Raw genomic sequence first — 27008 nt, forward strand, 5'->3', positions numbered from 1 at the left:
TGATGCACACCTAGCTGATGAATTTCTTATTCTTCTCCAGGTTACCTTCATTTTTTATTTCAAAGCATCAGGTAGATTATCCCAACAAAACAAGTAGCGCAAGAAGTGGCGCAAATTAAGTGTATTTGTGATAACAAATTGAATAAAATGTATTCCTACCGGTATTCCTGGACGGCCCTCTATTCCAGGCTGACCTTGATGACCTTTGCCTCCCTATAATAAAAATATAACATTAAGTGTTATTAAGGGTACTTATGCTTCTTGTGAAAATTTTACATTTGGAGACAAAAGTGAAAAGTGTAAATGGGGTCACTTCTGGGGGTTTCCACTGTACTAGTACCACAGGAGGCATTACCAGTTTTATTATTTGTTGGTTATTTTTAGGCTCACTAACGTTCAAATAAAGTAAAAGGACCATTACCAAATGATGCCAACATGAATAGACATATGTGAATTATCAACTTATATGTCATGATGTTGATCTTTTAGAAGAAGAGAATTTAAAATGTTTCCAAATTTTAATAAGCTTTTGGATTTATTTACTGACACTTACCACTAACATAAAATACAATTTGTGACAACCCCCCCCCCCCACACACACACACACACACCTTCAGAATTTCAGAATTACATGGATAAGGTAACGCATAACAAAGTTATTCCTACATAAAGTGAGACAGGTCAGATTTGATAAAACAGGACCCTCAGAGGGGTTGTGTCATTAGGAAAAATAGGTCTAAACTGGTGCATTATGTGGAATTTAATGGGTTGTCAGGGCATGAGACTTTCTTTTTACTATATGCCCAGGGAAGAGGTGATTGAAAATAATAAACTACAAGTACTTCCCTGGCTTCTGCAGAACTTTTCAGTATGTATATAGATATAATTGAATTATTTCTTGCTATTCTTTTTTCACCATTCATTATTTCCAGTAGGATCCATATTGTATTGGTACAATATGTGACATAGGGATAATAGTACCATACTTCGAGTTTGTCTGTTATATGGTTGATGTTACGTTTAAGTTTAATTACTATTGATTGCATACTTAACTACTTTTTCTAAGTAAGCGCTGCAATTATGGATAGAATATAAGTTTCTGGGATTAGTTATGATCGATGTTATGTTATATTTACTCCATCATTAAATACTTTCATTCTTTAAAGTTGAGGATCGGCATATGACCCCCAGTTCTATTCATTTTCTATGGGGCTAGCGGAGGGAGTCGAGTACAGTACAGCTAGGCGGGTAGGAGGCGTAGGCTTCTCTCATGAATAATTTATCATGGAAACAGGTGTAGACCATGCAAAAATGAACACCTGCTCCGAAGCAAGTGTAGATTTTTGAGCAAGCACTGCTTGTGCCTCTTAGTAAATCTGACCAGGAAAATTGGGGCGGGGCTTTATTAAAGATTGTATTAAAGGGGTAGTGCGGCGGTAAAATATTATTCACAGAATAACACACATTACAAAGTTATACAACTTTGTAATGTATGTTATGTCTGTGAATGGCCCCCTTCCCCGTGTCCCACCACCCCCACCCGTGTACCCAGAAGTGTAGTGCATTATACATACCTGATCCGTGCCGACACGCGTCCGCCATCTTGTGCCAAACGTCATCTTCGACGCGGCCGCGTCATCAGCCGCTGAGCCGCGATTGCCCGAGCACAGTTATGCTCAGCCAATCGCGGCTGAGCAGCTGATGACACGGCCGGCACTCGGGAAGATCGAAGGTGTTTGGGCCGACCGGCCGAAGATGACGTTTGGCACAAGATGGTGGACGCGTGTTGGCACGGATCAGGTATGTATAATGCACTACACTTCCGGGTACACGGGTGGGGGTGGTGGGACACGGGGAAGGGGGCCATTCACAGACATAACATACATTACAAAGTTGTATAACTTTGTAATGTGTGTTATTCTGTGAATAATTTTTTACCGCCGCACTACCCCTTTAAAGTATCCCATACAATCTACTGTGTATGATGTGGGCACTATTTTCTTATGTAGTGTACACAGGGATTGTGAAAAATGCAGAGATCCATGTGTGTGAATTTTGATTATGATTTTTTTTCTTTCAGTGTTTTATACTTGCCTGATGTCCTTGTTAATTCTTCATGTATTAAAGATTTATGTTTCTTTCATATTTCGGATTTTATTATTTGGATATCACTGGTTTGGAGTGGTATCCCACATGACATAAAATAACTCACCTTTAACCCTTCTGGACCTGGTGCACCATTTTTTCCCGGTAATCCTTGTTCACCCTAAAACCAGAAATAATTCATTAATTCAGAGAAAAGATTATTTATTTTTTTATCACAATTTCCTAGAACAATTTTGTGCCTTTGTGAAATGTAATATAGTTTACTTTAACAAAATGTTTTATTTTGTTGTGGCTTTTTACTTTCATAAGGTATTATATAAGACTTTAATATCGGGACTGCTTTAGGCTGGATAAAAAGTTATTAGCTAAGTTGAAATCATATACATAGCTACTATATACAAGCATAGTAGAGTGTTCTTTTAAACTTAAACCAGTCTACCATATATCATTTTAAACTGTCATTTCAGGGCCATTTTGTTTTAAACATTAAATATCAACAGTTCAAGCGATTTTAAGAAACTCTGTAATAGGTTTTATAAACCAAAAGAGTTTCCTTCTGGATTGAAAAAGCAATCTCCCAGCCTCCCCCCTCACTGCAGAAGCAGCAGGATTTCTGTCTCCATTATGTGGCTATGGAGAGGGGAGGGGCTGTTAGGAGTGACTGAGCACGGAGCAGTCCTGCACAGCACAACACCCTGCAATCTTCTCTCAGTAAGTTCCTAGATAAGCACTGACCTTTCCTACCCCAGAATCCTGCGTTTTAGTTGCCCAGAGAGTCTACAAACAGCTGACCTTCATGTCACCTCTTCCTGCTCCCTCATCTCCCCCAGCCCCTCCCCCCTCCATAAGGATAGAATGGGAGAGCAGAACCCGTCTTCACTGGCTTCTCTGTAATGAAGACGTGTTTGCCTGATAATGCAAAGATAAGAAGTCAGGGGGGGAGGCTGGGAGATTGCTTCTTGAGTACAGAAGGAGGCTTTTTTGGCTGATAAAACCTATTACAGAGTTTCTTAAAATCGCTTATACTACTGATTTCTGCAATAAAAAAAAAATATGACAGTTACGCTTTAACCCTTTGAGGACCAGGCCCAAAATGACCCAGTGGACCGCGCAAATTTTGATCTTAGTGTTTCCGTTTTTCCCTCCTTCCCTTCTAAGAGCTCTAGCACTTTCAGTTTTTTATCTACAAGGCCATGTAATGGCTTATTTGTTACAGGAATAGTTGTACTGTGTAATGGCGTCATTCATTTTACCATAACATGTATGATGGAATTCCAAATATATTATTTATGAAGATATAAATTGGTGAAATCGCAAAAAAGAATGCAATATGGTAACGTTTGGGGGGTTCCTGTGTCTACGTAATGCACTATATGGTAACAGCGACATGATACTATTATTCTATAGGTCAGCCCGAACACAACCATATGCAGGTTACACAGATTCTCTAATGTTATATATTTTTTTTAAATGAAATCCTTTTTTTTGGCAATTAATTATAAATAAAATGGGCCTATTGTGATGCTTATAACGGTTTTATTTTTTCACCTACGGGGCTGTATGGGATGTCATTTTTTCCGCCATGATCTCTAGTTTTTATTAATACCATATGTGTGAAGATCGGACGTTTTGATCACTTTTTATTAATTTTTTTTTATATATAATGTAACATAAAATCGGTAATCCGCGCACTTTTTCCCCTCTTTTCGTGTACGCCGTTTACCGTTCGCAATGACGCTTGTTATATTTTCATAGATCGGACAATTACGCACGCTACAGTATATTATATGTTTATTTGTTTATTTATTTTTATATGTTTTATTTATATAATGGGAAAGGGGGGTGATTTCAACTTTTATTGAGGGAGGGGTTTTGGGGTAGTGTAATAGTGTTTATAACTTTTTTTTTTTTACACATTTGAAGTCCCTTTGGGGGACTTGTACATAGATTAGTTTGATTTCTACACTGATGAATGCTATGCCATAGGCATAGCATTGATCAGTGTTATCGGCGATCTGCTCATTGAGCCTGCCTGTGCAGGCTTAGTGTAGCAGATCGCCGATCGGACCGCACGGAGGCAGGTGAGAGACCTCCGGCGGCCCGTTTTACCGATCGAGACCCCCGATCGGTAAGTGACAGGGGACTCCCCCTGTCACTTACACTTAAACGCCGCGGCGTTTAAGGAGTTAATGGCACGCGGCAGCGCGATCGCTACAGCGTGTCATTGCCGGTGAGGTCCCGGCTGCTGATTGCAGCCGGCCCCCACCTGCTGTGAAGCGCGCTCCGCTCCGGAGCACGCTTCATAGCGGGAGAAACACCCAGGGCGTACAGTTACGCCCTAGGTCGTCTGGGGACAGACTTCCATGGCGTAACTATACGCCCTGGGTCGTCTAGGGGTTAAATATCCGAATAAAAGTTATGTTTTAGTTAGGCCATATAGGTGGGCTTTATTCCCTAGGCTGTTGCCTGTGGGATGTGTGATTGTGGCTATAGATTAAGGCCCCTGGCCTCTGATTAGATGGTTCTGTATTGTGTTTAAGCTTATATGTTGGCATCACTTTTTTTTAAAGGGGTACTCTGACTCTTTGAAATTTTTCATGTATTGCACTTTTATAGAAAATAATAAAGGGCCTATATGTACCTCACCAAGCTTCCCTGGGCTCCTCCTATAGCGTCTCCAGGTCCCCAGCCGAACACTCCTGTCACCACTTCAGAGACGGACTCAGCCAATCACTGACTATAGTGCTGTCCTACTTCATCCAGCGATTTTATTTTTCCATCTACAGGGCTATGTAAGGGCTTTTTTTTTTCAGGAACATGTGTACTTTGTGATCGTGCCTTTTAATCTACCATAAAATGCACAAGGTAACCCCAAAAATATTATTTATGGAGAGCAATTGAAAAAAAAAAGCAATTTTGTAACTTTTGGGGGGGTCCTGTGCCTATTCCATGCACTTTATGGTAAAACTGACTATATAATTTTATTCTATAGGTCAATCTTAATAAAATGATATGCATGTTTACATATTGTAGCTTTTCTAACATTTTACTATTTTTCAACCTATGGGCTGTTTGGTTTTTTTTGTGCCATGATCTCTAGTTTTTATTGGTACCATATTTGTGTAGCTGGGACTTTTTATATATTTTTTTTCTGATATAGGCTATGTTCACACATCATTTTTTATTAGTACAGAACGGGCGCTGATTGCAATGGCCTCAGCGTCCGTTCTTTACTGCAGGGGCGGCATTGTATTGAAGTCAATGGAATGCCGTCCGCTGAGTTCACATTTCATTATTTTAACGCCCGTTCTTTAGAACGGGCATTAGAATAATGTTTCTGTCAATTATCAACATCAGCTGTTCACACAATGTAATGTGCAGCAGTGGCCGTACATTACATTGAGGTGAATGGCTAATTGTTTTGCGGGCACACCCGACGGTGCCCTCAAATCAATTGTGAAAAAAGAACGTTCCTGCAGCCAAAACAGAGGTATCGGCTGCAGCAACGGGCGTCCGTTGCACAGTTAAACGATGTGTGAACATAGCCATATAATGTAACAAAAAAATCTTCAATCCTGCCATTTTTTCCTCTTTTCATTTACGCTATTCACTGTTCCAGAATAATAATGTTATATCTTCACAGATCGGACAGTTACCCAAACTACGATATACAGTGGTACCTTGGTTTAAGAGTAATTTGGTTTAAGAGCGTTTTGGTTTAAGAGCTCAGTTTTTCAAAATTGTGACTTGGTCTAAGAGCATTGCTTTGGTTTAAGAGCTCCCTGTACTGGGTGGGAGAGGGAGAGGGGCAGGGTCTGCATAGCGGGGTCTACAGCCCTGTACTCTGACCAGGAAGTCTCCCTCGCCTTCCAAATCAGAGCAGATCCACTTCAGGCTGGGGCTTGCATCAGGGAACAGGACTGTGGAGGTAATCTCTCCATAGCTGTAACCTCTCTCTCTCCCCGGACAGAGAGTGCTGCTATACTGTGCCCACATCTGTCCTGCTCATTCCTTCATGCTCCCTGCAGTCTCTGTCCGCCCTTGTGTTTCACATCCTCTCCATTACTGTACAGTAACTTATAATATCACATATTCTGCTGTTTCTGAATGCTTGTTTCATCTGTTCTACAGGTTATTCAGAATAATAAATCATTATTTTTGGGGTGTGGAACCAATTGTCTGCATTTCTATGATTTCTTATGGAAAAATTTGCTTTGTTTTTAGTAGAGTGGATTTGGATTACAAGCACGGTCCCGGAACGAATCATGCTCATTATCCAAGGCACCACTGTATAATGTATTTATTTATTTTTATATGTTTTATTTATAAAAAAAGGAAACAGGGGTGATTTAAACATTTATTGGTGGGGAGCTATGTCATATGATTAAAAACATTTTATAATTTATTATTTTACACTTTTTAAAATCACCCAAGGAGACTATTACCTGCAATCATTAGATTTCAGGTAATACTCTGACCTCATGCCCTATGGTGTAGGACAGCACTATTTGTAAATAGACAGCATTTAACCCTTAGGGGACACAGCCAGTTTTGGTGTTTATGACACGGCCAAATTTTTCAAATATGACATGTTTCACTTTATATATTAATAACTCAGGAATGCTTTTACCGATCCTTGTGGTTCCAAAAATTGAAAAAAATTGCATTTCTCTAAATTTGAAAGTCTCTGCCAATAAGAAAGATAGTTATACCATATAAATTATTGACTAATTCATATCTAGAACTTGTCTACTTTAAATTGGCAGCATTTGGTGAACATGCCTGAACTGTTTTAGGATTTTAGAGGCCATGATTGTTTAGTAGCAATTTTCTACATTTTTGTAAAAATTTTAAACTCAGAATTCTTTAGGGACCAGTTCAGTTTTGGAGCATATTCTAGAGGCCCATATATTAGAAACCCCCATAATTCACCCCATTTTGAACTCTTCACCCTTTAAAGTATTTAAATTGACATTTAAAACTGTTTTTAACCCTTTAGGCATTTCACAGGAATAACTGCAAAAAAAGTGTGAAAAGTAAAAATTTCCATTTTCTTTGTAGACATTTCAATTCAATTCTATTTCTTTCATACCGCACAGTTAAAAAAAAGTGAAATGCAATAAAATATTTATTCCTCTGAATCTGCAGTTTTTATAAATACCCCATTTGTTGATGTAAAGTGTTGTGTGGGCACACAGCACGGCTCAGAAGAGAAGGAGCACCCTTTAAATTTTGGAGTATGGATTTGGTTGGAATAAATGTAGGAGACCATGTTACAGTTACAGAGCCCCCCTAGTGCCGAGACAGTGAAACCCCCCCACTAGTGACTCCATTTTGAAAACTACACCCCATAAGGAATGTAACAAGGGGTACAGTGGGCATTTGGACCCTACGGGTTTTTCACAGTTTTTTGCAAAAGTGGGCCATGAAAATGAAAAATTGCATTTTTCACACTTATACATTGGCAAAATCTCAAATTTTTCAAATTTCCAAAAGCTTGGAGGAGTAAAAGCCCCCCGATATTTGTAAAGCAATTTCTCCTGAGCACAGAAATACCCCATTTGTGAACATAAAGTATTGTATGGGCGCACAATAGGGCTCAGAAGAGAAGGAGCACCTATGTCTGTGTGTGCACAGACGTTTACTGACACTTACTAATGGACACTGACTGATGCTTACTCACTCTTACTAACGGACGCTGACTGACGCTTACTAACGGACGCTGACTGACGCTTACTAACGGACGCTGACTGACGCTTACTAACAGATGCTGACTGACGCTTACTAACGGACGCTGACTGATGCTTACTAACGGACGCTGACTGACGCTTACTAACGGACGCTGACTGACGCTTACTAATAGATGCTGACTGACGCTTACTAACGGACGCTGACTGACGCTTACTAACGGACGCTAACTGACGCTTACTAACAGATGCTGACTGACGCTTACTAACGGACGCTGACTGACGCTTACTAACGGACGCTGACTGACGCTTACTAACAGATGCTGACTGACGCTTACTAATGGACACTGACGCTTACTAACTGACGCTGACTGACGCTTACTAACGGACGCTGACTGACGCTTACTAACAGATGCTGACTGACGCTTACTAACGGACGCTGACTGACGCTTACTAACGGACGCTGACTGACGCTTACTAACAGATGCTGACTGACGCTTACTAACGGACGCTGACTGACGCTTACTAACGGACGCTGACTGACGCTTACTAACAGATGCTGACTGACGCTTACTAATGCACACTGACTGACGCTTACTAACTGACGCTGACTGACAGACACTAAGATCTCCCTTATTACTGGGAGGGGGCATTTTTTATTATATGTGTGTGTGTTTGTGTGTGTGTTTTACAGTATATGGATGCAGGCTCTGATCTCCTCACAAAGTGAGGGATCAGAGCCTGCATCCATGATCAGATACTGTGATTGACAGCTCTGATCACAGAGCTGTCACTCACAGTATATAGCAGCATGTACCAGCGTCATTACACAGACGCTGGTACATGCTGCTGCAGCAGGAGGGGGTCACAGCAGATGTCTCTCCTTCCCCCTCCTCCTCGCAGCACTGGGTCCCGGAACTCTGAGCTCCGGGATACGGGGAGCCAGTGCTGCCAGGAGGAGGGGGAAGGAGAGACATCTGCTGTGACCCTCCGGTGAGTACCGAAACAGCGGCGGCGATCCGGGGGTGGGGGGATTGCTTCATCCTGGAGGCAGAGAGAGCCCGGCATCAGGGGGGGAGAGAGAGAGGTCCATGCTGCAGCAGGAGGGGGGTCAAGTCAGAGATCGCTCCTTCCCCCACCTCCTTGCAGCACTGGCTCTCCGGTCCCAGAACTCATTGAGCTCTGGGACCGGGGAGCCAGTGCTGCAAGGAGGAGGGGGAAGGAGCGATCTCTGACGTGACCCCCCTCCTGCTGCAGCATGGACCTCTCTCTCTCCCCCCCCTGATGCCGGGCTCTCTCTGCCTCCAGGATGAAGCAAGTCAAAGACCCCCGCCACCCCCCCCACCCCGTTCGCCGCTGCCGCCGGATCGCCGCCGCTGTGCTGTGGTAAGTACCGGTACAGCAGGAGCGCCGGCGGCAGCAGGCGGGGATGAAGATCGGGGGACAGCAGGGGGGCAGGGATTGTGTGGCAGCAGCTTCCCCCGGATCCCGGAACTCGGAAGAGACCGGGACCGGGGGTTTACTGCTTGCTTCACCGGGATCAGTGGATCGTTACCGATCCACTGATGCCGGTGATCGCCTGTGCTGGACCCCTTCAGGGGGTCCAGCAGCAGCAACACTAAACTGTCAGCTATCAGCTGACAGTTTAGTTGCGGCTCCCGGTCACTGTTTATGTAAACAGTGAGCACCGGGAGCCGGGAAGTTATAGTACGTCCTGGTGCGGATAGTAACCTCCTGCCAGGACGTACTATAACTTCCTGGTGCGGCTAAGGGTTAAAATATACAAACGTAATAAAAACATTATTGCATACAACGTAACAACACTGAAATTCACAATGCACAATACATTTACTACATATACTGTATACAGCTAATATTGGTACATAAGATCCTATCAATGGTTTAAACCAGTTAGATACGCCTTACCTAAAGTGAAAATCCAAAAAGCTTCATAGCTTAAAATAAGTCTTTTTCTATTCTCCATTCTAATAGTTTTTTTTAACATATCCTATTTCCATGCATGAAGAACCCACTAGATTGCCATGATGACAGCTGGAAAAATGTTTAGAAGCCATAAATGTATTATCCGCATGAGTATTCACATATCTGATGGTCTGTGGATACGGACCTTCAGAGGTCCAGTAGTGCTGCCAACCTATTGCACATAATCTGCATGTGATCAGATATGTAACGTAGAAGAAATTGCAATTAAATAAAAAAAAATGTTTTAGGAATGACAACAATTCTCATAAAAAAAAAACTTTTGATGTTAACGAACTACATAGTATAAGGGATTACTAAAGCTAGCCTAGGTGATACAGTCTTAGATGGCTTCCTGTTGTGATGTACTTTCTTTGGCAATACAATTAGGGGTGGTCCGAACCTGGTTCGGGTCGGGTTCGTACGAACCCAAACTCTCCGTAATGATTCCCGCTGCCTGGTGGCTCCGTGCAGCGGGCGGATCCAGCGGGAGGACCGCCTGGAAAACTGGGATACAACCATAGCCATAGGCTGTATCCCAGTTTTCCAAGCGGTCCTCCCGCTGTATCCACCCGCTGCACGGAGCGGGCAGACAGCAGGAACCTGATGCTGAGCGTTCGGGTTCGGACCATCCCTAATTACAATTGCTAAAGAATTAGTATAGAAAAGGTTTTCAGCTCACCCTTATTAAGCAATACTTTTCCTTGTGTAGTTTTCCTGTTTGGAGCGCGTGGAACAATAGAGCGGACCGTGCTCCGTATCAGGTGCAATCAAAAATTGGGAACCCACAGCTCCATAAAAATTGTAGACTTTATTTCAGGTACATTAAAAGCTTCACACAGTTAAAAAAGCGCCTTTTTAACTGTGTGAAGCTTTTAATGTACCTGAAATAAAGTCTACAATTTTTATGGAGCTGTGGATTCCCAATTTTTGATTGCTAAAGAATTAGCATTGTTTTGTTCATATTCATGAGTGACTAAATTCAGACGGACCTTTTCATGGGCCGCTTATCGTCCAGGAGCACCAGTAGCAATGCTCCTATATACAATAATCAGCTTGTGTAAAAGTGACAGCGATCAGCAGAAGACCGGGGCAAACATCTAATTATTGTCTGTTTAGAACCTGCTTTAAAATGTATCAGTACCGGTCAAACATCTCCCTGTATATTTGAGAGACAGTATATCGGATGTAGCTGGTTACTTTAACACACAGGGACTTGAGTTACAATTGTGTTGGGGCTCCGGTGGGAGCGACATGTATATATTCATGCATTTTCCATGTGATGGTTTACCCTTATGTGGTTTTTAAGTGTTTTTAAATGTATGTCCATTTTTGCCTTGTGTTTTTGATATACTTGTGACAATAAAGATGTGATTGTTTACGATTAGATTTATTACACGTTTGTGGGTGCGCCATTTTTTGTTTTGGGAGGCCGATAACAATAAAGGGAAACAAACAGCACAGATATGTATATATCCATGCTGTCAGTTTCCAGATCACAAGCAGTGTATACTTACCTCAATGCTTGTGATCCATCCTCTGGCTTCTTCAGTCTTCCAGATGCCAGCTGTATCTTAAGGTTGCTGCTTCCTCCATAATGATTGTCTGTCCAGAGCTGCACAAACAATACAGTAGCAGTGTGTGTAGCCCGGGCGCCTAATTTCTTGTGCGGTGTAAAGCCACAGCAAGTGAGTGCTGATCGTTTGCAGCCCCTGTGGCCAAGAAATCTGCATATTTATCAGCTCCACTAAGCATCCAATTTTTATAACCACGTTCCTTGAGTCTGGAGGAAACATTTTATTTTTATTGTGTTGCCAAAGTCTATTGTTTCAACAATTCCTCTGGTCTCTCGTCAATTCTCTCATGGCTTTAATTTAATGTGTAGTAAAATAAGTACGATATTTCAGTCTATTCCAAATGAAGCATAAACCTCAAGTTCAAAGGATTATCCTTAAAGGGGTTGGCCATGTTATAGTAAAATTGTTCAGTGTACAGTATTAGTAAGTGTACTCACTGTATATACTGACAGCTGCTCCCTGTGTACCACATAGAGCTAATATCAGACTCCCCTCCTTCCTGCTGTGTGGTGATTCTGTCTATAAGATGGCTGACATGGAGGAGCATGTAACCATGCCCCGCCCCCAGTGTCCACCACTAAGCCTGTATATACCTATGGAGGACTGGGGGTGGGGCAGGGTCATATGCATCTCCATGTCAGCCATCTTATGGACAGCCTCACCACAGAGCAGGGCAGTACAGCCTGGAGGAGGGGAGTCTGATTTTAGCTCTGAGGTACACAGGGGGCTGCTGTCAGTAAGTAATGTGAATACACATTGGCATTGTGAAAAAATAATTACACTACACACAAAACAATTTTACTGTAAAGTAGACAACCTTTTTAAGATAACTGCAAAAGGCAGAAATGGCTGACCAGATAATGAACAGGTCGTCCATATAGCGGCCATACCAGACAAGATTGTAACCAAGAGTTAATTTTGGAGCCATAAACAGATACCTGTTTTCCCAAAAAGCCATAGAAAAAATGGCCTAAGAAGGCATAATTCCTCTCCCATACTCGCCCCTGTAATCTGCGTAAAATAAGAACTGTCAATGGTGAAAACATTATGTGTTAACAGGTATTCAACTGCCAGGATTAAAAATTCCTTCAATTGTGATGAGGAATCTCTGACATAGCCTAAAATATTTTTAATAAGAGGTTGCAACAATGAGTCTACCCACGCTCATAGATTTTTAATGTACCCAACTCCGAAAACAATTGGATGCATAGGAGGTTGGAATGTTTAGTTGGAAATTGGTATTTTTGGATGTTGCGGGATCATGTATATTTTTTTAATTTTTCTAATTGATCACCATGGCCAACAAGATTGGAAAGAGATTTTTTTTTATATATAATCAATAGGGTTATTATCTAACCAATGATAAGAACTGGATCCAAATAGCATCTCCATGTTAGGTAACTGATAGAGAACCCTGTTCAGGTTAAAGACTCTTCCTTTGTCTGCTTGTCTAATAATAATGTTGGTATTACCGCACAGTTCTTTGAGGGGATGCGGTTTGTCAAGGCAGGGTTATCAAACCTATGACACATATTATTATGCAAATCTATTAAATGTTTTTCCATTACTTCCTGAAAATTATTGATTGCAAAAACTCTTGATTAAAGCGGGTAAAAACTAGAGTTTTTGATTTGAAACTTTGCAGAACAATTTTTTTCGTCTGCAGCACTTCAGTCCTGTTTGAACATACCCACTCATGAAGGAAATTTATTGTTAAATGTTAATTAAATCACCATATATTGCAGACGAAGTATTTCTATAGGATTTCTAATAGGATAAAAAATAGTACATACTTGTGGTCCCTGCTGTCCTGCGGGACCTGGTGTTCCCCTTTCCCCTTTATTTCCCTGAGAGAAAATTTTTTAAAAATATGACCAAATAAATTTGCTTGGAATTGTAGTCATAGATACTGTAGTAAGAGTTATACATAATGCACAATAAACCACATAAAAAGCATATAGTTGGTATAATTATAATGTGGCTAATAGTTTTCAACTAAGCTAAATAAGATATTAAACATGCAAAAAAAAAGTATTTACTGAACCAGAAGATAACAGCGGATACCTATTTTCCACAGCATGCCAAAAAAATTAACAGCATTGTAGAAATGAGATGAGCGCAGCTTGAGCATGCTCAAGTCCGATCGTTCGGTATCTGAATACCGGTGGCTGAAGAAGCTGGATGCAACCATAGGCTGTATCTATGTTTTCCTGGACCACCTAGAGCTGCATCCAAATTCTTCAGCCACCGGTATTCAAATGCCGAATGATCAGACTCATCTTTAATCAATACAATAATAATAAAAATACAATAATAAAAAGAACAATGATAATGATATTCTCCAATTTGTACCTTCTTTCCTAGAATTCCAGGACTTCCAGGCTGACCGCTTTGACCCATTTGTCCCTAATGTGTATTAAAAATAGTTTTTTTGTGATACAATGTGAGATCATGACACATTTACACAACGCTTTTACATAGCGTAAGAGACTGGCTGTTCCGTGACCCGACCAGGTCACGGAATGACCGGTCTCTGAAAAGATCATCCCGGCCGTTACTGCAGTACCGGCCGGATGATCTTTCGGGCCGCAGGGTTCTGATGCGTGCGCATCCATGCGCGCCCGCATCAGAACATTCAACTGCACACTATGGAGCGAGCGTTCGGATCTGCTCGCTCCACAGTGTGCACTGACATGGTTTTCTGCAGCCGCTATTCAATGAATAGCAGCCGCAGAAAACTGACATGTCAGTTGTTTGCAGTGCCGCCAGGGATCCCGGCTGGAGCGAATACTTTGTGTATACGCTCTGGCTGGAGTCCCATAGACAGTAATGCAACGTATATTGTCATAACATCTGCCGTGAATTTACGAAAATATACATTGTGTGAACATAGCCTTAATCTGTACATATTGTAGTACATTTTATTTTTTATCATTTTTGCATTCTAGGGATTCCCTCTATTGAAGGGTATTGAGGCATGCAGAGAAGATGCAATCTGGGTTTTCTCTGTATCAGTCTGTCTGTATCATTAGTTATAGGCATCTAATTATACCTTCTTCAGGGAGCGTAGGGAGAGGGGTGGGGCAGGGGGGGCAACTGCCCCGGGTGCAGGGCTGAAGGAGGGGCCATCAGGACGGGTGAGTGCTAGATCTGCTCACCCATCAAGGGCCGGCCTTTGGGGTGTGCGACCTGTGCGCTTGCACAGGGCGCCTCACTCCCGGCCAGCTAGGGGGCGCTTCAGCAGACAGAGAGCTGCACTGCACATTTAACTACAAATAGATGTGCTGTGTTTCTGCCAGAGCGCCCCCCACTCTCTTCCCCCCGGGCTCTGGCAGAAACACAGCACATCCCAGCAGCAGATGCAGATGCCAGAGGGGCTTCTCTCTGCCTGGGCCGGACTCCTCTGCCTCCCTAATCTGCTTAGCATCCTGTCTGCACTTTTCTCTGTACTGGGCTGTGTGGTACAGATGCAGGTAATGGTCCTCCATAATACAGGGGGCGCTGTTGGGGCCTCTAAACTACACTCTCCGTTGTTTCCTCCCTGCACACCTTACCACAGTCAGCTCCTGCAGTGAGTGTACAGTAATTATCCCTGGGCTGCTTCCCTGTGTCCTGCAGTCTGGTCGGGAGAAGGAAGGGAGTGGGAGCCGCTGCAGATGTGAGTTGCAGTCCTCTCCTATACTGTGCCCCATCCTCTCCTATACTGTGCCCCATCCTCTCCTATACTGGGCCCCATCCTCTCCTATACTGTGCCCCCATCCTCTACTGGATCATAGGTCATGAGCTGCTGTCCTGCTGCTTCAGAAGACTGCTGATTCAGTAAGTGTATGTATGTATGTTTAAATGAAGTCTGTGTGTAAGTGTGCACATTTACTTGTATGTCTGTGTAAATCCAGTGTGTGTGTGTGTGTGTGTGTGTATGTATCATGTGTGCACATAGATATGTATGTATATCTGTATATGCAGTGTGTGTGTGTGTGTGTGTGTGTGTGTAAGTCTGCATATGGATGTGTATGTATGTCTGTGTATGTAGTGTGTGTATGTCTGTATATGCAATGTGTGGCTATGTTGGTGTGTATGTGTGTGTGTGCGCATATAACTGTGTGTATGTATGTATGTATTTGTATGTGCAATGTGTGTGTACATATGGATATGTATGTATGTATGTGTGTATGCAGTGTGTGTATGTGTACATTTGGATGTGTATGTATGTATGTGTGTCTGTGTACATATGGATATGTATTTGTATGTGCAGTGTACATATGTATGTATGTGTGTATATGTGTGCATATGGATGTGTGTGTGTCTGTATACGCAATATGAGGCTATGTTGATGTGCATATGGATGTGTGAGTCTGTATACGCAATATGAGGCTATGTTGATGTGCATATGGATGTCTGTCTATATGCAGTGTGTGTGCACACATAACTGTGCGTATGTATTTGTATGTGCAGTCTGTGTGCATATGGATATATATGTATATCTGTGTGTATGTAGTGTGTGACTGTGTCCATATAGATGTTTAAATGCAGTGTGTGTTTGTGTGTCAGTGTGCATATGGATGTGTGTGTATACTGTATGTTTCTTCTGTATTACAAAAAGGCGCACATCATCCAGGTGCAGGTCCGAGCATATGAGGACTGCTATTTCTGGTGAGCTGATACACATTGACATGTATGTGTATATGCAGTGTGTCTCATTGTGCATATGATGGTGTGATTCTTGTATATATAGTATATATTTAGGGAAACAGTAGTTAGAAGAGAAGTGCACCAAGCATGGATTGTTTTTTCCTAACCACAGCATAGAAACACAGTAAAATGAATGAATTGAGCAGACTGACACCCCCCCCCCCTCCTTCCCCCAGATGAGCAGGGCATACATTTGCAACCTTTTGTGCAAACCAGCAAGTGGGCCTGTATAATTTTAAATGCCAGGGCTGAATCTCAGTCTCACTCCGGCCCTGAAAACATCTAACTTCTATTTGTAGTTAGATGTGCAGTGCAGCTCTCTGCCGGAGCGCCCCTGGCCGCCCTTTCTCCTGCAGTGCTCAGCTCCTCTCCTCCCCTGCGTGGCGCCGGAGCATGATGTCACCCAGACTGCACGTCCGGCCAATCAGTAAGACTCTGTCTCCTAGTCTGTGCCCGTCTTCTCCTGCAGGTGGCGAGCGACGAAATGACGTCATCGCGCCCGGCCCACAGGAGACAGAAGATGTGCACCGCTCTGGTGGGGAAGAAGCCGTCACAGACAGCATCCTCCTGTGTCTGGCACCTGTCACAGACACAGGAGAATGCTATGTATGCCGGCTCCTGCCCCACCAGAGCAGCGCACATCACAGGAGAGCTGCGGGCCTCATCTGGAAATCCCAGGGGCGGGATGCAGCCCGCGGGCCGGAGGTTCCCCACCCCTGGTGTAGAGCTTATATCTACCAGTATATGGTATTGTATAGGGGGATAGTTGTCTTAGAATACTATAGGATTTTATTCAGTTTTGCAAAATGATGCTCCAAGAGCATCATGAAAAGTGGAGAGTTCCCACATCATGACATTGCCATTACTTTATAGACCATGAGGACTGGAGGCTTTCAGCAGCTGGGTCCTCAATGTCCTCAATGACAGGCTGTCTGAACGGGACTCTCGCAGATCGGTTTGTGTGACTGGGACAGGTCGTATACTTACCTCCCTGTGGTCTGATCAGGTGGCAGAGGCAGTGGGTTAAAGAAAAAGTTTTAACTGTAATTCATTGCATTACATTGAAATTCAACAACCCTAATGTTAACCATCACAAAAAAGCTAAAACAAACATTTGTTTTGAAAATATTCAATGGCAATAATCAGAGATGAGCAAACTTACAGTAAAATCAGTAAAACCCAGAAGACGGATTCTGCCTTGAAAAGATGGATACAGGCTGTATTTATCTTTTCAGGCAGTGTTTAGGAGCGGCTGAAGGTTCGGAAGACTTTATTGTAATTTTACTCAACTCTGGAAAGTGGAAATTGCTTGAGACACAGAAATGAAATGTCTGATATGAAATTAAATGAATTTTCTTTTCTATTAAACTGCACCCTGAACTCGGGTAGAAAATAATTTTCTAGAATATTCTTGTAATACATTCTTAAGATTTTTGAAACAGAAAAACAAAGTTCCTCTGTAAATTATAATTCTAATATTTTTGTTACCTTAGGTCCCATTGGGCCTGGCACACCATGCATTCCAGGTGGTCCCTATAAAAATGAAAGATAATTATTTATTAATAACTTTGTATTACATGTTCACACACTGCGTTTTCAACAAATAGTGGCATTGCGACAAATAAACTATCAAAAACGCAAATATGAAAACACAGATTTAGGCCGGGTTCACACTACGTAAGACACCAGCGGTGACACAGAACGGCTGGTGTCAGTGAAGTTCATCATGCCCGGTAGAAACATAGAGACATAAAAGATTGTCGGCAGAAGAAAACCACTGGGTCCATCTAGTCGTTTCTTATAGAATTTCCTTTCTTATTATCTTAGGATAGACATATGTTTATCCCAGGCATGTTTAAATTCTGTTATTGTAGATTTACAAACCACATCTGCTGGAAGTTTGTTCCAAGTATCTACTACTCTTTCAGTAAAATAATATTTTCTCACGTTGCTTCTGATCTTTCCCCAGATAACCTCTCACTCTGTCCTCTTGTTCTTGAGTTCAGTTTTTTACTAAAAAGACTTCCCTCCTGAACTTTATTTAGTCATTTAACATACTTAAAGGTTTCAGTCATGTCCCCCCTTTCCCTTCTTTCCTCCAGACTATACAAATTCAAATCCTTAAGTCTTTCCTGATATGATTTATGCCTCACACCCTCCAATGTCTTTGGACCCGTTCTATTTTATCAATGTCCTTTTTTAGCTGAGGTCTCCAGAACTGGACGCAGTATTCCAGATGTGGCCTCACCAGAGCTCTATACAGCGGGATCACAATCTCCCTCTTCCTACTATTTATACCTCTAGCTTTACAGCCCAGCATACGATTTGCTTTCCCCACTGCCTGGTTCCACTGGTGACTCATTTTAAGTCTGTCAGAAATCACTACCCCTAAATCCTTCTCTTCTGAAGTCTTTTCCAACAGAGTACTGCCAATGTGATACTCGGATAGAGGATTCCTACTCTCTAAGTGCATTATTTTACATTTGGAAACATTAAACTTCAGTTTCCAACGTTTGGACCACTTATTTAGCTAAATAAAACTAAATCATTTTCCATATTACTGACACCTCCAGGAATATCAACCCTATTGAACACTTTTGTGTTGTCAGCAAACAGACAAACTTTACCTACTAAACCTTCTCCTATGTCACTTACAAACATATTAAAAAGAATAGGACCCAGAACAGAACCTTGTGGCACACCACTTGTAACCAGTCTCTGCTCGGAATATACACCATTAACAACAACCCTCTGATATCTCTCCTTCAGCCAACCACAAATCCAATGAACTATCCAGGATCAAGTCCAATTTTCTCCAACTTCCCTATCAGCTCTTTATTGGGAACTGTATCAAAAGCTTTGCTGAAGTCCAGATAGGTGATATCCACAGCACCACCTTCATCCAACACTTTTGTGACATAATCAAAAAAAACCCAATAAGATTAGTCTTACATGATCGGCCCTCATTAAAGCCATGATGGTTTGGATCCATCAAATTGTTGATTCTTAGGTGATCCATTATCTTCTTTTTTAGAAGAGTTTCCATCCTTTTTACTACTACAGATGTTAAGCTCACTGGCCTGTAGTTACTGGGCTCTTCTCTACTCCCCTTCTTGTGGATTGGTATAACATTGGCCTTTCTCCAATCATCAGGGACATCTCCTGTTAGCAGGGATTGGTTATACAGATCTGTCAGGGGGGCAGCAATCACAGATACGAGTTCTTTAAGAACCCTGGGGTGGACACTGCCTGGACACATTGCCTTATTCAACTTTAAACGGGCAAGTTCCAATGCAACTTCAGCCTCTGAAAATACTGGAACTGAAGCCATATAGCTGGAGGCAATGCTGTGTCCAACCACAGCATTGTCGGCTGTATGAAGTTCAATTCTTTTGAATTGGAATGCGGGCGCACTTTACATTGTCTGCAATTCCATGTAAAGTGGCCACACAAAACTGACATGTATACTATGTGTATACACTCCGTCAGGGATTCCTAAGTAATTAATGGGAACAGCCAATTCATTAAATAACGGCTAAGGTTGCAAACCTGCAACTACAGACGTTGTTTAATGAATAGAGATGAGTGAACCTCGAGCATGCTCGAGTCGAACCCGAACTTTTGGCATTTAATTAGCGATGGCTGCTGAACTTGGATAAAGCCCTAAGGCTATGTGGAAATCATGAATATAGTCATTGGCTGTATCCATGTTTTCCAGACAACTTTAGAGCTTTATCCAAGTTCAGCAGCCCCAGCTAATCAAATACCGAACGTTCGGGTTCGGATCGACTCGAACCCGAACCCGTTTCGCTCATCTCTATTAATGAATGTTCACGTTGTGAACATAGCCTTAGACTTTGAAGACGTAGTGAAATAGAATTTGGCCTGCTAGACTTTATATATAGTGGAATCAGTAGATTTTGAATCCGCTATTGTTTAAGGTATGCACATGAAAATTTCATTACCAAGGGTCAGTGCAATGTTTGGTGCAGTCAAGCAAATCCTGTCAGTCTGTATAATAAAATGACTACAGTACACCTTACCTGAACTCCAGGTGGACCAGGTTCACCTTTTATCCCAGGTGGACCCTTGGAAAAGACCAAAGAAAATACAAAAACATTTTAAATTACAAAATCACTCAAATTGGTGCTATACTATGCATTTCCTACATTTCATTATGTAATGAGAAATATTTTAAGTTCTGCAAAAAAAGTTTTTAAATGTTCAAAGCATAAAGAGGTTAGCCTTATTCAGCGCAATAAAAATGGTAAGGACCCTCTAAAATATCAGAGGGCATCAGTTTTTAAATGGTACATAGTGGCAGGGGGCTCTAGTACTGTTTCTTATAGGAGCTTCAAGTTCTACCTTTCAACAACATATATAGCAAGGTCTCTTAATTATTCATATACAGATATAAGAGAGATAAGTACCCTTTCTCCCGGAGGTCCAGGTGTTCCTTTAGGTCCCGGTAAACCCTGAAAACACAAGTAATCAGTACTTTTTCTTGGGAAATTACTAGTACAGTATTTTGTATCTGATGTGTTACTATAAACTGCAGGATTCGTATTTGCAGCAATAAATTGCACATCACTTCCTATTTTAAAATGCATTGAATATCCCTGCAGCAATAATTACTTTAACCGTCCCATATATCCCATTATATATCTTTGTAAGTAGTGTTCTGTGGCATAAATTGTATGCTATAATAGTGCTGGATGTTACTTACAGTTTTTCCTTCAGGTCCTGGGACTCCACTCTGTCCTACAGGTCCTTTGTCACCCTATAAAATCACATTATCGACAAAATTATTTAATCATTTATACAATTTTAGTTACAGCAGAAATATATGTTTTGTAATTTCAAGGTAGTGTATGTTCTCCTAGGAAAATACAAGCATTTCGTATGGGCAGTAAAAGATAATCTGTCAGCTGCAATTCACATTCCAAACTGCTGACACTGGTAGGTAGCTGTTAGGGCAAGAAGACACATGGTACTACATATATATCTCTGTCAGTGCTTCCAGAACACAGCAAAATGCTTTTATTCTATAGTGCAAAGAGTCAAAGAAGCATTTATGAGCTCTTGAAGTGCAGCAAGCTGTATACCCTCTTCCCCCTCCCATACTGAACCTGACCCTGCTTTGGACTCTTCCAGCTTCCAGTTGTCAACCAGGCAGGGAGGGAGGGAGAGAGGAGGTATTCCAGCTTGCAGCTGTTCAGGGGCTTGGGAAATCTTCTTCTGACATTTGTACCAGAGAATAAAAGCATTTTTCTACATCCTGGAAACACAGCTGGATATATGATAGACACCCAGTGTATCCTTGACCTAACAGCTATCTAAAAGATTCAGCAGTTCGGAACGTGAATTACAGCTGAAAGATTTCCTTTAAAGTGAGTTTTAAATTTTAGGGTATCTTCACTGGCTCTGCATTTGTCATGGATTTGTTAAAGATTTAAACTTTCCTGTTAAAGTTAACTGGAAAAATCTGCAACAAATCAACATAATCTGCATAATCTGGTCACAGTTTTTCAAAATTGTGACTTGGTTTAAGAGCATTGCTTTGGTTTAAGAGCTCCCTGTACTGGGTGGGAGAGGGGCATAGCCTGCATAGCGGGGTCTACAGCCCTGTACTCTGACCCAGGAAGTCTCCCTCACCTTCGAAATCATAGCAGATCCACTTCAGGCTGGGGCTTGCATCAGGGGACAGGACTGTGGAGGTAATCTCTCCATAGCTGTAACCCCTCTTTCCCCGGACAGACAGTGCTGCATGTATGTGCCCACATATGTCCTTCTCATTCCTTCATACTCCCTACAGTCTCTGTCAGCCCTTGTGTTCCCCATCCTCTACATTCCTGCTATTATGTGCCTGCACTTACACTACTGTATAGAAAAGTTTCTGTCACTGTCCTCCTGCACAGCTCTGTGATTCTCACTTCCTGATATCTAAAAACTTCTGATTTTTTTTTCAGGTTTATGCACTTACTGTACATTATACTCCACATGCTGATTTCTATACTGCAAAGTAACTTATAATATAACATATTCAGCTCTTTCTAAATATTTGTTTTACATACAATTCAAAATAAAATAAAAATTATTTTTGGGGTGTGGAACCAATTGTCTGCATTAAATGATTTCTTATGGGAAAACTTGCTTTGGTATTAAAGTGGATTTGGATTACAAGCACGGTCCCAGAACAAATTATGCTCGTAATCCAAGGCACCACTGTATATCTTAAATATTGTAGTCTGTTTGTTCATACATACAGTAGTTACCGACAATAATGCATTTTTAATATAAAGTATTCATTCCTCTTGTTAACCCTGTAATGCCTTATACAATAGTGATTAAATACCACAGGAGTGCTGAAACCAATAAAAGACTGCTGCAGTCACATGCTGTCTCTATGGACGGCATGCCATCGCTTTGCAAGGGGTCAATAGCATGCACGTTTTTGATCATGCAGCAAAAGAGGGGAACAGAGTATTTTATTACATTTTAAGGTTATGTTCACAAATTGTATTTTGGTCAGTATTTCTATCAGTATAGCCTTGAGGTGTCTATATCTTTATAAATAATTTGATATTAAAGCCAGCTTTACAGCTTCAAAATCTATGGATTGAAAGGTAAAGAAGACCTTTAGGCTATGTTCACACTACGTAAAAGTATGGCCGTTGTTGCTGATGGCCTTACTTTCAATGGGATCCCGGCCGGAGCGTATATACATCACATGCGCTCCGGCCGGGATCCCGTACGGGGCCGCAAATAACTGACATGTCAGTTTTCTCCGGCCGCTTGCTTCATAGTGTGCAGGGGGAAGCTCTGATGTGGGGACGTGCTGTTGCGCCCTCATCAGAGCTCTGCGGCAGTACAGATCATCCGGCCGGTACTCAAGTACCGGCCGCGATGATCCAGGCAGAGACCGGGGGTCACGGAATGGCCGGTCTCTCATGCCGTGTGAACATAGCCTCATAGTGCAACTTTACTTTCACCTAAGGTGTCAAATAACAGCCACCCACCCACCCACCCATAAAGCCACTGAAAATGAGAATTTTATTGTATTATATCTGAATATGTCACCATGGCTAACACACTGTTCTTCTATTTATAACATGTAGCCATTTTAAGAACTGTACAATAAATAAAAAGTTAAATAAAAAAAATGTATACATTTTTATAGGAACACATCAACAATACAAAATATGCACCTCAGGTCCTGGAATTCCTGGTGTCCCAGGCTGACCTTCTGGGCACTGACAAGCAGCTGTAGGTACCCTCTCAAGTGGACACTATGGCAAAGTAAAAAATAAGTAACTCATATCCATATACAGTATATGCGTGGGTGTATGAAATAGTATATACAGTATTTAATTTTACATTAAAATACTAAAATATGGCATAGTGTTTTCAGCTTTATATGTAAATTGTGTACATTTCTAAAAAGGTGATGCTATACTTACCCTAGGATCATTCTGGTTGGAAAAAAAACAAAGAAAACAAAGTTAATATATAAACCTTAAAAAAGTAAAATTAGACATTCTCCTGAACCGACATTACAACTCCAATATAAAGAAGTTCTAGCACTCACCACAGAGTAAATTTCGCAGGCTGTCTCTCTTTCACTTTGCTCTGGATCACAGTACAATCTTAATTTCTGTACCTCCATCTAAATGTACAGCAGAATTTAGCCATTATTAATTTCAGTCTGAAAATAAAGTTTCCTATTGTATCAATTATATTGACTATAAATCCTTTTATTTCCTTTTGGCTTTGAATTCATGTTTTTAGTTCTCTGTTTTGTTACACTACTACACATTAGCATTTTTAAAGGGAAACTCCGGATAAGAAAAACTTGTTTTCTATTAAAAGTACATAAAAAGTTATATAGATGTGTCTATACAATGTAATTATAATACTGTATCTGTACAGTTCTGCCACACTGGTAGCTGATAGAAATACAGTAAGTGAAAAAAATGGCCCCTGTGCCAATTCACATTGTCTCCTGCTCCTTCTGCTATCCCCCCCTAGGATACAAATCTTACATGCCTCTGTCTCACATTGTGTGTGTTTGCTGATGATGCAGACAGGGGCAGGGCGTGATCTTACAGGAGGCTCGGCTGGATAACCCAATCCCCTGACTGATTCACCATCTCTAACCGGCCAGAAGCAGGTGCAGCACTAATTTTACTGATTGTAATGGGTGGGGGCTGTGAGGATAACATGAGGAAACATGAGCATTGCATTCTGGGAAATGCCAAACCAGGAAGAACAGAAACACAAAACAGAGCAAAACACCCCCCCCCCCCCCCCAACAAATGGATTTTTGGTACTTTCAAAACTGGGATAGACGGGTAAGTAATCTGTTATGCTTCTGCAGAAGTTTCATTTTTTTAACCCTTTACCTGGAGTTCCCCTTTAAGATTTTAGGCATATTAATGAAAAAAAATCAATTTTTAAGTAGTAGTAATATATAAAAAAAGGCTATATAAATTGGTTGTCATTGTAATTGCACTGACCCACAGAGTAGAAATAACATGTGAGTTTTAGTAAGTTGGCATAAAAATGAATCCCCCAAAATTTGCTAAATTGCTGTTCAATTTCGCCCCCATAAATAATTTTTGCCATACATTTTATGTTAAAATGAAAGGAGCCAAGAGAAAATACAATTGGTCCCCACAAAAAACAAGCCCACATAAAAATGAAAAATGCAAAAGTAAACCTGATCTTGAGAGGGTTAAGTAAAACCATTACTACACTGCGTTTAGCATTGTCTGCTACTTACAGTAACTGTTTCATCTGACTTCTCTTTCTTCACAACCTGGGTTTTGCCATTGATAAAAATTGGTCCAATTTCTTCCAGAACTTTTTTTTCAATGAAAGAATCATCTAGAAACAAGACTGCACTTTTACTTTGCACTAGTATCTTCAGCTGGTGCCACCGTTCATCAAATAACTCCTAAACATGAATATAATAAAAAAAAAATAATTAGCTTGTGGTACTTGCCCATTAGGTAACAAACAAGTCAGGTTCTATCTGCCTGGAATTTTCCTTGCTGCAAAATCATCAGTTGAATCAGATTAACAACTCCATCAATATTCACGCTATGATAACTGGCTTGAACATTGACATTTCTGTTAGTATATGTGTGAACATTGATGTAAATGCTTTTCCTGATTATATAGCATTATCTGCTTTTACCTTTAGTTTTGAACCTTTAAACTTTATTACTTGATTATTTTCATTTATCTGTGTGACCGTAAAGATCACTGAAGTGTCTCTGCCATCTAGAGTCACAGCTGCCTGGACCACACCGGCTTTGGACAATATTCTCCACAGGTCAACAACTTCCTGTGTCTCAGGAGCCTTTAAACGTATTGTTGCCACAAAGACATAGGATGGAGGGAGGCCTTCTGGAAATATATCTCTGTAAAACAAACACACATATGTAAGGGCTAAATTGCACTCAAAGAAATATGCTTTATTCATACACATCTATCTATAAATACAGAATTGGTGATGTTTGAATAGTGACCCCTTTACTTGTATAGTTACCTCTATAGTTACTTATAGTTCCAGGTTGGACAGTAATTTTGCCAACAAATACAGAGTTCAAGTAAATACATTTGGTGACATACATACATACATATATACATACATACATACATACATAGGCATATAGCTGGGGCCTCAGAGCACAGATCAAAATGGTTCTCATTATAGCTCTCTTTTTCCACCAAGGACTGACCCTTTGGTCAGTTCTGGACTGTTTCTTGTTAATAATCTAGTTGCCCTGGAGTGGGGAGTCCTCCATATGTTTTTGCCACCCAGTAGCAAAGGATCAGATAAACCAAGGCTGCAACCAGTCTGTGCAGCCAGTCAGTGCTTCCTAACAATAGCATGCTCTGCCATTATGGTATTGTAAAAAAAAAAAAAAAATAGAGCAAAATAAAGACCAGAAGTGGCGCTGCCACTTTTCTCCAGTTACCATATGCTATCACACAAGGTGCTATCCTTCAAGTTTTTGTCCTTTTCTTTTTCAATTATGGTATTGTAATATTTGCATATTTTTTTAAGCATCGTAAGCATCAGAGAATGTACAATAGAAGCAAATGTTATAACATAAAAAATTCTGTGCACAAGGTGTGGATCCTCTTGGTTTAGTACTGCAGAAACTAGAGTGTCAAGTCAAAGAGAGAAAATCACCTAGCCACTGTCCTCATGCATAGCTATCAATAGGCATCACAATGCAGTAGGGATAACAAGATGTACAGGATCAGGAACATTTGGAACAATCGACTAGTGGAGTGGGAGGGCCCACGATAGTACGGCTGAGTGGAGCAAGAATGCAGACACCAGCAGCTAGAGAGAAACTTATTAGCAGTAGAACAGGAACATGAGTCATCAATAGTGGAGAATAAGTAGAATATGAGTCACAAGCAGGGATACTTGTAGGTGTACACTCTGGAGAGAAGCAAGTTGCAGATAAAAGCAAGAGAAAAGACAGAACTTGTGGGCATGGACATAAGACTAGTAACTAGACATAGGACTGTAGAATAACAAGTACTAGACATAGCATACTCAAGGGATTGGCAGAAGCAGACAACAACCTGGAAACAAAGTGACCTAAATGAGTATTCTGGCCAGGATCTCTTTTTTGGTAATGCCTGGGGATGGGGTTGGTGAAAAAAAATTCATCCACTTACCTCCTTGGCTCCCGCACTGGCACCTGCATTCCGCTGCTCCGGTTCCCGATGTTCAGCTGCTTCTTGGTATTGAGACGTGATGTGGCAGGCTGAACGGGCCTGCAAAATCACATCTCAAGTTCCATCTCAATACCAAGAAGTGGCTGAACACTGGGCGACCAGAGTTGTAAGAGCTAGGGAGGTAAGTGGATGTAATTTTTTAACCTACCCTCTCCATGAAGGTGTCCTGGCTGATATACCCCTTTAAGACACAGAATACAGA

The 27008-nt window shown here is 41.3% G+C and overlaps 1 protein-coding gene across 1 annotated transcript in view; it reads right to left on the minus strand.

Moving 5' to 3' along the window:
* The window catches only part of LOC138784155 (collagen alpha-1(XXI) chain-like), an 88754-nt gene that overhangs the window by 47474 nt on the left and 14272 nt on the right, over positions 1-27008 (minus strand). The window contains exons 4-12 of the mRNA XM_069959668.1: positions 25242-25467; positions 24825-24998; positions 23631-23708; positions 23503-23514; positions 23251-23331; positions 20769-20822; positions 20086-20130; positions 2213-2266; positions 160-213 (exon numbers count right to left, since the gene is read on the minus strand). Coding sequence (XP_069815769.1) covers positions 160-213; positions 2213-2266; positions 20086-20130; positions 20769-20822; positions 23251-23331; positions 23503-23514; positions 23631-23708; positions 24825-24998; positions 25242-25467 — 778 coding nt within the window. The remainder of the gene's footprint in view (positions 1-159; positions 214-2212; positions 2267-20085; positions 20131-20768; positions 20823-23250; positions 23332-23502; positions 23515-23630; positions 23709-24824; positions 24999-25241; positions 25468-27008) is intronic.

The sequence above is a fragment of the Dendropsophus ebraccatus genome, chromosome 2 (genome assembly GCF_027789765.1).
Source record: "Dendropsophus ebraccatus isolate aDenEbr1 chromosome 2, aDenEbr1.pat, whole genome shotgun sequence".
NCBI classification, from domain to species: Eukaryota; Metazoa; Chordata; class Amphibia; order Anura; family Hylidae; genus Dendropsophus; species Dendropsophus ebraccatus.